The sequence below is a fragment of the Etheostoma spectabile genome, chromosome 6 (assembly GCF_008692095.1).
Source record: "Etheostoma spectabile isolate EspeVRDwgs_2016 chromosome 6, UIUC_Espe_1.0, whole genome shotgun sequence".
Classification (NCBI taxonomy): domain Eukaryota; kingdom Metazoa; phylum Chordata; class Actinopteri; order Perciformes; family Percidae; genus Etheostoma; species Etheostoma spectabile.
The window spans coordinates 15848197-15858212 of NC_045738.1; the positions used below are offsets into that span (position 1 = coordinate 15848197).

The 10016-nt window shown below is 38.6% G+C and overlaps 2 protein-coding genes across 3 annotated transcripts in view; one reads left to right on the top strand and one right to left on the bottom strand.

The window, feature by feature from the left end:
• Nucleotides 1–1289, bottom strand: part of gramd1a (GRAM domain containing 1A) — a 33975-nt gene extending 32686 nt beyond the window's left edge. Inside the window, exon 1 of the mRNA XM_032518451.1 lies at nt 1269–1289. The gene's annotated coding sequence lies outside the window, so the exon portion shown is untranslated. The remainder of the gene's footprint in view (nt 1–1268) is intronic.
• A 2103-nt stretch (nt 1290–3392) lies between these two features.
• On the top strand, nt 3393–7772 carry si:ch211-225p5.8 (sodium channel subunit beta-1). 2 transcript variants are annotated; one of them, XM_032518572.1, is made up of 6 exons: nt 3393–3787; nt 4720–4886; nt 5421–5655; nt 6177–6336; nt 7104–7157; nt 7295–7772. In XM_032518572.1, exons 1-5 carry the CDS (start codon nt 3745–3747, stop codon nt 7147–7149), a joined length of 651 nt encoding a protein of 216 aa, XP_032374463.1. In that variant the 5' UTR covers nt 3393–3744; the 3' UTR covers nt 7150–7157; nt 7295–7772. The 2 variants fall into 2 exon arrangements, with proteins under 2 accessions (XP_032374463.1, XP_032374462.1); XM_032518571.1 differs by lacking the exon at nt 3393–3787 and having other exon boundaries at nt 4483–4886.
• The last annotated feature ends 2244 nt before the right edge of the window (nt 7773–10016 follow it).

Sequence of the window (10016 nt, forward strand, 5' to 3'; positions counted from 1 at the left end):
CTGCAGCAGCATCGCTTCATATGGTGTCATGAACTATTATAGGTAGGATGCAGCGTGTAAGAGATTGGATATCTTCTCCTCCAGAACATAGACAGTAAACAAGGCCAATGACATGTCACCTTGTCTGAAGCTGAAACAAATAACATACAATTACATGACTGAAATGCTGTACATTTTTGGTAATTCTTTTTCATTATTGATTTATTTTCCGATTCATTGGGGAAAAATAGCAACTTTTCCAATTAATTAAGAAAATTACGATTTGTCTTAATGGTAAAACATGTCCACCAAGGTTTCCTAAAGTCTAGAGTATCATCTTCAAATTACATGTTTCGTCCGACCAACAACTTAAATATATTCAGTTTACTATTGCATAACAGAAATAAATGCAACAAATCCTCACAACTGAATCTGGAATGTGCAATGTTAGGCATTTTTGCCTTGAAAATAACTTAATTAATGAATAGATGGATTATCAAAATAATTGCAGCTTAGATTTGTGTTGATCAGCTAATTGATTAATTGACTAATAGTTTAAGCTCTTGTGGATTTAAAAGAACCTAACAGTTTTAGTGTACTGCACAGGAAGTACTACAACTTTATCTCATTTCTAATTCCCACACGTGTACATATTTTGCGTGATTTAATCTTATTTCCATAAAGTTGACCCCTCAATGTACCAGACTTTTTTTTAAAAGACACATTATTATTAGGGAATTTCCCCGCTGTGGGATGAATAAAGTATCATCTCTATGACAAACTTCAACAACTAAACTTTAGAAGCCCTGAAAGAAATCAAGTCAAAGACTTATCATTTCAGATTGTTGTTGTTTTAGGACTATACAGTATTAAACAACATACTGTATATTCTGAAAATACGCACATCTTTTGTTGCAATGAATTTCCTTTTACCTGCCTGTCAGTTTTGCTTTTCAGCCAGTAGTTGCTTCTGAATCCTTTCAAATGGATGGATTAGCATCACAATGACTTGGCATTTTCAAAATCTTCATAGGTTTTCCAGGCATCCTCCGTCTTCTTACTCCCTGTAACCGCCTCCTGCAATCAACACTTCACCGACTCCACTTCAACAGAGAACCAACCGCATCTGTGTTTCATATGCAGCCAAGCGGGCAAGAAGCGGTTCCAGTATACAGGGAGTTGTGTTGCTGAGCACCACAGGCTGCTGAATCGGGGGACTGGAAACTCGATATGTGCTAAAAATAAAAAACATCACCAGCATAGCGAGAAAGGAGGTGTGTTTCTCAATGTGTGTGTGCGTGTGTAGAGTGACAGAGGTGCAGCCCACCCTCCCATATACACAACACACAGGCACACACACAGGGTTTATCATATGTCAACTTTTCCTTGAAGTTTCCCCCGTCATTTGTGTGCCAACCCAAGGGCTTTATTTCACCCTGTGTCTAATTCTCAAAATTGCTCTGGCTGATTTGTATTGTCATTATCATTCTCAGGCTACCACAAGGTTAAAAGAGGCAAGGACCCTTATCAAGTGATTCACTGTGTCATCCGGTTACATCACATGACAACATCAATGACCTCTAACGCTGCCAAAACACACAGACACACACAAGCACATACACACAGCCAAACTGGCAGAAACACAGCTTGTATACAACCCATGTACGCTGTGCATCTTTTTTAAAGTATGTATGGTCTCAGAGTGGGACATGTTTGATGTGACCTGGCATGTCACAAGGCATTCCCAAAGATAAACAATTCATAACATTCATCATGTCAACACGCTGACCGTAATGACCACGTGAATCTGTTTGTCAATTTAATCAGCACGCAAGTTGAGGCCTTCAGTCAATGTCTGTTTTGTCAGCCTTGACTTCAGCGGCCTTGTTTTTCAGACCAGCCAACTGGCATTGACTAACTGTCAGACCCTTTAATGGAAGATGTCAAACTGATAAGAAGAGAAGCAATACAGTATAGTTAAGAACTAGAGGGAATGGAATTATTGATTAAACGATTTATTGATGAATGAATGTAGTTTGGAGCTGCACCCAGGGCGGAAAATCAGTAGTTATTGATACCAAATTTCATGAAAGATTCACCAAACAAGACTGAAAAAAGAATGTTAATTGTCAGTTTAGGACATTGAATTAGATTGCAGTGGCAAAAAAACAAGAAACAGATGAAAAAACAGAAGATTAAAAAAAAAAGACGTGCATTTGGATAATTTTGGTAGTGACAAGAAGTCAGTAAAGTATGATATAAAACAATTAGATGATAGAAAATTTCCTAATTCCAAATATGTGGAAAATAATGCAGACAAATTGACTGTGTTTAGCTCATCCATAATGTTCAGTAAGTTTAGGTTTATGTTTATTGTTTTGCACACATTAATAGAAAACAATAGAGCATAAATCATAACATATGTCTTTCACATGGAAAGAGAAAGAGCGTGTGCTGGAGAGGTCAGAAACCCGTGGGGGGCTTTAGTGCCACGCCAGGTCACTAAAATGTAATTTACAATAAAAAATAACAAAATAAAAAATAGGACATCAAACAGCTTCAACTAAAACTCAATATGGCGGAAATTTAATAATTGAGATTGAATAATGACAATTTTGGTGAAATAAAAAAAAAATGTGCACACTCCCTTGCAACTACTGTATATTTTAAAGTAAACAAGCTTTCAAGTTAAGCAAACATTTAGACAGACAGCTGGTTAGAGCCTTCAAACAGGGAGAGGTTTGGACCCAATCCACCAGGTGAAGTAAGTTGACTTTATGAAAAAAAGTGTGAAATCCTCGATAAACCCTCAATATACCTGTTTTATACCCTTAGTTTCAAAACACAGAAGCAAATGCGTCTCTGCTGAAGTGTCCTTGAGCAAAGAACGGCAGGGTTCTGTAGCTGACCGTGACCTCTGACCTATGGAAAGGGACAGGAGAAAATAGCATTTATTTTCAGACAAAACATAAATTAATATTGCATTTCAAGGTAGCTATCCCTTTAAGCCCCTCATGGTTGTTTGCTCCACTCTGCACATGTTTGTCCAAAAGAATTTGTTTAACAAAACATGTCAGGGATTATTTTGCATGCCAGACCTGCTGCTTTCTTAATTTTTTTTATTAAAATGAGTATAAAAGCCACTGCATAGAACAGTATTAATACATTGAGGCAAAGATAATTTCAAGGCAAGCAAAGGAAATTACCAAACACCTGCATAATATCTTTAATATTAATAAAAAAGCACCACTAAAAAAAAGACATAGAAACCTTGTCCTAGTACAGAGAACTTTTCTTTGTTGTTCTATAAATCAGAAGAAACACGTATGTAGTCTGACATTAGATAGTCATGGTGTAGTCCTGGATCAGGTCTCAGGTTTCCTGCTGGCTTTTAACACTCACAACGTCTCCTGGATTCACACACTCTAAATATAGCGGACTTTAAGTCAGACTGGATTGCAGGGGAGACTTAAAACTACTGCGAAGAACACACGGAGAATCAAGTTTTTTAGTAAACCTTTTCTGTGTTCTAAAGTTCTCAGTCATTTTTTACTTTTATGAAATGCGAGATTGTTGCACTGATGGACTGATACTCTGGATCAAATGGTGAACTGGTTTGTCATGGAGATTATGGAATTATTCAGGGATCAAGAGGCGTTATCCCAGTAATGTGATCTTAATCACCACAGATATTTCTCTGCCGGTTTACTGCAAGGAAGTTCCAATATTTTGTTCAACAGTTGTCCATAAGTTGCTCCAGCAGAAATGATATGCCACTTGTCTCTTTTAATCGTCGTCAATCTTTTCGGTGAGTCCAAAAACCTTCATGTCCCTACCTTTATGACAAACTATTTATGTTGGTGGTTGAAACTGCACATTTTAAAGTGTTTCTTTCTTTTCAGGGTCCTCAGAGCTTTGTCATATAATGTAATAAAACAATAAAAAGTTGTGATCACCATAAGAGAGGCCAACAATAGACTATAGCGTTTTTATATATGTATATATATATATGTATATATATATATATATATATATATATATATACACTAACACATAGGTTCTGAACACCCAATGTTTTCGCATGATTTAAGCTTTATATATTGGACTAATTTAATATAAATCATATGCATTCCAAATAGATATTACCCCCACACATGCCTTTCCAAAAACACTAAATAAGACTATGTTCTTGAACACAAATGTTTTAGATGAAATGAAAATCTCCGACACATTAGCTTCATCATATGAGACTTAGACATCATAGAATAGTTACAATAATCAGAAAATGGGAAGGCTGTTATTAGAGACATAAAAACAATTGTCTTACAGAAAACTTAAACTTCTATCTTTAATTATTGTGGTTAATACATCATTTAAAACTAGTATTCATATTATATTTATATGTATTATACAGTATATTGTAGTTTCTTCTGTATTATGAATGCTATAAATGATTATTATTTAGGCCTTGTTTAGCACTTTGCTTTGTTGTTGAATTGTGCTACTGATGCTATTCCTAATGTGAACATGTTTCCTATCAAGTGAGACAAAGTCTAAATGGTAAATGAAAATGTGTCACTATGATAATACACATGCATGTTCTTCCTTTCCTTTATCTCTCCCCTCTTGCATCTTTGTCTCCTTTTCCCTCTTCTTGTTTTTTTTTTAAATATAAAATAATTGTTTTTTTTTCTACTTCTGTGTCTTCTTCCTCCTGCTCTTCTTCCCCTCCCTCTGCAGTGTCCCAGTGCCATGGCGGCTGTGCGGAGGTGGACTCCCCGACCGAAGCTGTGGCAGGAGGAGGATTCCTGCTGGGCTGCATCTCATGTAAGAGAAGAGAGGAGGTGCCTGCCCGGGCCACTGTAGACTGGCACTTCAAACCGCCGGGAGAGGAGGAGTTCAGGCATGTGAGTCCTCCAACGTCTTTGAAGGAACTGTTAAATCTAGTTTGGGTTTGTGATTGAAAAAGGTTTTTCTTCTACTGTCAGGGTGCCTTAAGCAACAGTGCCATAAAGTATTGCCAAAGAATAGCTCCAAAAAATAAAATAAAAATAAAAAACTAACTAGAAAAACATTGGAGAACCCTTTTGCAATTATGGAAGCACATAATGTAATCTGAAAACTGCTGCCTTGGTTAAAAAAAACAATGTAACTGATCTCAGCTGGTATTCTGTCTATAATGGAGTGCAATGGAAAACAAACTTTTGACCGGTAATGTGTGTGTATGTATCTTCTGTTTTAGAACAACATGTCTAACACACACTGTCTATCTTTTGTAAGTACGAAGGAATACATGTATATTATGGTCTACTACTGCCTACTATATAAAAACAAGTTATAGTATATAGAGTATATCCCATTAGAGGGTATGTTGCATGCTCTTCAGTCCCTTCCCTGAAATTCAAGAATATTCATAAAATTCTCATTTATTTCCAACTCAGATTTTCCACTATGACCACCCCAGTGCTAGCATCATCAATGAAGATTTCAGCGAGCGTCTGGCGTGGCATGGATCAAACAACAGCGATATTCAGATAGGAGCCATTTACATTCATAACGTCACCTTCAATGACACAGGGACGTACCGCTGCACAATCCTCCGCACCCTCCATCTGCCCAAGTATGACGAGCACGTCACTGTGGAGAAAGAGTTCGAGCTCAACGTGGTGGCTGTAGGTAAGGTGGGGTGTACCCGGGAAAAGGCTGGCTGTCAGCAGAGGTAGAGGAAGTAATCAGATCATTCACTCAATTAAAAATACTTATACTATAACATCAAAATACTCCAAATGAATCCTGATTAATTGCATTGTGAATAAGAAAGTCCTACTACATTCCTACAGTCCTACTTTTCTATCATCTTTGCTTTTTTTTGTAAAATATTGGATAATTTTACCTCAGCAACAGTTATTTTAATGAAACCATCTAAGTTCAAATGGATTTGTGATACATGCAATAGGCCCAAAGTACAGAAGATACTATTTTAAGTAGAAGTCATTCTGAACAATTTTCCAGTAAACTTGTGCGATAAAACACTTTGACTGTGCGTGTTCAGGCTTATCTCAACTGTTTAGATGATTTTAAGACTTTAGAGCAGCTACATCCTCAGATGTTTGTAAAAGTCTGCACAGAAGACACAGTCTTGGGCCTGGTGGACATGCTTCCTCTGTAACGTTACATTGGATGTTTCTCTTTCCCAGCCAATCGGGAGCTGACAGCAGTGATCTCAGAGATTGTCATGTACGTCCTGATTGTGGTTCTGCAGCTGTGGCTCATTGTGGTTCTGGTCTACTGTTACAATAAGATTTCGGAGGAGCATGAAGGTCGGGAGGCCCGTAAAGCTCTCAAGGCTCAGGCACAGTGAGTCACTTGTCTTTTATGTGATGACTTACTAAGGTGATTCATTTCAGATTAATCTTTAAGCATTTAACCAACACACTGGGGTCAGGGGTCATAAATAATGCAATACATTATTTACAGTATACTATATGTATAAGATTGTTGGACCAAATTATTATTTTTAACTTGTCTTCACCATTGTCATCTTGCTTTAGCAGGTCTGTCTGTGCATGTGTCTGCATGTGTTTTGTCTTCCCGTCCTCCCGTCTATCCTCTCTTTTTTGGTACCGGGATGCGTTCCTAGCCTCAGTGTATTGTTTGTAATTTCTAAATCTATAAAAAGTCCCTTTTATAATGAGGTATTGTTTTTCCCTATGCTGTTTCTCACATCTAAATTAGGGATGGTCCGATACCATTTTTTATACTATTCTGATACCTGAACTTTATCAGTCATATGTTTTATTATGTTTTAACAACTGTACACTACTATCCCTGTACATATGTGATATGATTTCTATCTTTGTTGTCGGTCTGGCTCAGGTTAAACTCCTTGTGAAACATAAAGTTACACAAACAATGAATGCCACAGAACTCTTATCATCCAGTATGACTGTCAGTTATAACCGAAAAAGAACATAAATAAACTAATTAAATTACGTGGTATCGGATCGGTTTATAAACTCCAGTAATTCCCGATACCAGCGTTTTAGGCAGTATTAGAGGTGATTGCGATACTGGTATCGGAACATCTCTAATCTAAATAACACTTTTTCTTTTTATATTTCCAGGCTGTTAGAATCGAAAGACAACTGTGATGGGGTGCAGCTAGAGTAATATTACCAGTGAGTTAGATTTATCTTTCACCATTAAACAGATTTACTGGCTTGCACAACATCTGATTTAGGAAAATGTGGTAACATGACACGTATGAAAGAATGTCTTCCTCTTTAACTGGCATTTTCCATTTTGTATCCACCAGGTAAAAAGATTTCTGCAAGAGTCAAGCTTCCTTGCTGTACCGTGGTTTTGCTAATAAAGACACAACTACTGTAAGACAGGTTGATTTTGAATGGCTTGGTCACTCGGTCGTAGGTGCAACCTGTACGATCAACGGTAAACACAAGCTGATGGTGCAGATGGCCGATTTTCCACCTTGTTATTAAAATATGTACACTTGATTTGTGAAAAAATACCTTTAAAAGGTTTTTGAAAAGAAATAACCAATGTATGGAATTAAATGGCTTTTTAGTATTTAATAATCATTAAAATAATATTCCTAAAACAATTAATTTAATTACCAGAGCCAAACATCAAATGACTAACCCAATGGCTAAGGATTAATTTCCTATTAAATAAACTGATCAAATAATTGACTTATAATGTCAATGGCAACCCATGGCCTTTGTAGCAACTAATTTCTATTGCATCTCTTTTAACCACACAACAGAAGCTGAAATGCCAAAAATCATGTTTTTCCCATAATTTAAAAAAATACAAATAAGTAATTATGTGTTTTTAGTTCTTTATTTCAACCATCCATCCATCCATCTTCGACCGCTTATCCGGTATCGGGTCGCGGGGGCAGCACTCCGTAGGGGACCCAAACTTCCCTTTCCCTAGCCACATCAACCAGCTCCGACTAGGGGATTCCGAGCGCGTTCCCAGGCCAGGTTGGAGTATAATCTCTCCACCTAGTCCTGGTCTTCCCCGGGCCTCCTCCCACTGGACGTGCCGGAACACCTCCCTAGGGGCGCCCAGGAAGCATCCTTACCAGATGCCCGAACCACCTCACTGGCTCCTTTCGACGCGAAGGAGCAGCGGCTCTACTCCGACTCCTCTCGGATGACTGAGTTCTCACCTATCTCTAAGGGAGACGCCAGCCACCCTCCGGAGAAACCCTTTCGGCCGCTTGTACCCTGGTCTCGTTCTTTCGGTCATGACCCAGCCTTCTGACCTTAGGTAGGGTAGAACAAAAATTGCCCGTAGATCGAGCTTTGCCTTCTGCTCAGCTCCCTTTTCGTCACAACGGTGCGATAAACAGAATGTATACCGCACTGGCTGCTCCGATTCTCCGACCAATCTCACGCTCCATAGTCCCCTCACTCGCAAACAAGATCCCAAGTTACTTAAACCCTTCACTTGGGGTAAGGACTCACTCCCTACCTGAAAAAGCACTCCATCGGTTTCCTGCTGAGAACCATGGCCTCAGATTTAGAGGTGCTGATCCTCATCCCAGCCGCTTCACACTCAGCTGCGAACCGATCCAGTGAGTGCTGAAGGTCACAGACCGATGATGCCATCAGGACCACATCATCTGCAAAAAGCAGCGATGAGATCCTAAGCCCACCGAACTGCAACCCCTCCCCGCCCCGACTACGCCTCGATATCCTGTCCATAAATATTATAAACAGGATTGGTGACAAAGCGCAGCCCTGGCCAATTAACCAATGTCTTAATAATACCAAATGAGAGTTATTCAATGTCATTAATATGACCTGCTGGGTATCTAAGAAGTCTTAATATTTTAATGTGCAAGTGAATCATAATATTGATATCACTCAGTGTTACGCATAAGCAAGATGTCTTAATTTAACAAGTAGGCAGAAACACTGTTCAGTTCATCTAAACTTATTTTTCCTTTTCTATGGCTGTCCAATTTTGTAAATGAATCGGAATAAAATAATTGTTTTTGTTAATCATTTTTGTCCACTGCCCTTGCTGCCTCTGAACAAATGACTTAATTGATGTTAACTTTGACAATGCTTCGCTGTTGAAGAACTGCATGCGTTTACTGGATGTTGCCTGTGCAAATTATGTTTAATAATGTATTTTTTTAAATATACTTCATCTAAAAAAAATTGGTTTTGGAAAAAATAAAAAACATTGATCTCTTGACTTTGGTGTGCCTGCCAATCCCACGAAAGAAAATAAGCGTGCACGCGCGCGCGCACACACACATACACACACACGCACACACGCACACGCACAGACACACACACACACACACACAGTTAAAAGGACATTTGGAGGTGATTGTGTTGTAACTCAATCTTTCTCGGAGCTGGGTGGCAGACGGTCCAAACTACCTCCAGTCTGAAAGCAGCTTTGTTCTCCGGCTGCAGCTCGACACCGGCGCCTTCTTCTCCTCTTACTGCAAATTCAGCACATTAGAGATTTTTTTTTTTAATAAATAAGACAATTATTGATTAAAACCAACATACACGCTTTACAAACTGGGTTCAAACACCAGTCTTGAGCCCCAAATCATGATGGAAAGTTATTCTTAGTATTGTTTTGTCCCTGATTACTTGTGGGTAGACTTTTTCACATGCATTCATAACATAATATATAATAAAGCCAATTTGACACATTTTCTAATGATTTACATGGCATCTTACCAGATCAACTTTCCTAAATAAGGTCTGACTTAAAGACGACTTCCAAACTCCAAACATGTTCACCTACACTAAACTGTTAATATGAGCTGATTGCACCATACAGGACAGTGGTTGAAGTCATGCTACGCAGCTGTCTCACTATACTGAGCTTTTCACCTTGCCCTGTGACCTCCTCCATTCATTAAACGTGTTGACAAGATGAACATGCTGCATATCTCTTCTGTGTAAAAGCATGAGCATGAAGGAGGGCACATAATGATCAGCACAAGGAGGGGGGTGGGGGGGTTGTAGCTTGTATTCAAG

Bases quoted from the DNA above. Each gene is read 5' to 3' on its own strand.
- si:ch211-225p5.8 (XM_032518571.1), top strand. From the start codon at position 4,560: ATGATAATACACATGCATGTTCTTCCTTTCCTTTATCTCTCCCCTCTT. The intron at 4,887-5,420 runs GTGAGTCCTCCA...TTTCCAACTCAG, and splicing joins GAGAGGAGGAGTTCAGGCAT to ATTTTCCACTATGACCACCC. The intron at 6,337-7,103 runs GTGAGTCACTTG...TTATATTTCCAG, and splicing joins GCTCTCAAGGCTCAGGCACA to GCTGTTAGAATCGAAAGACA.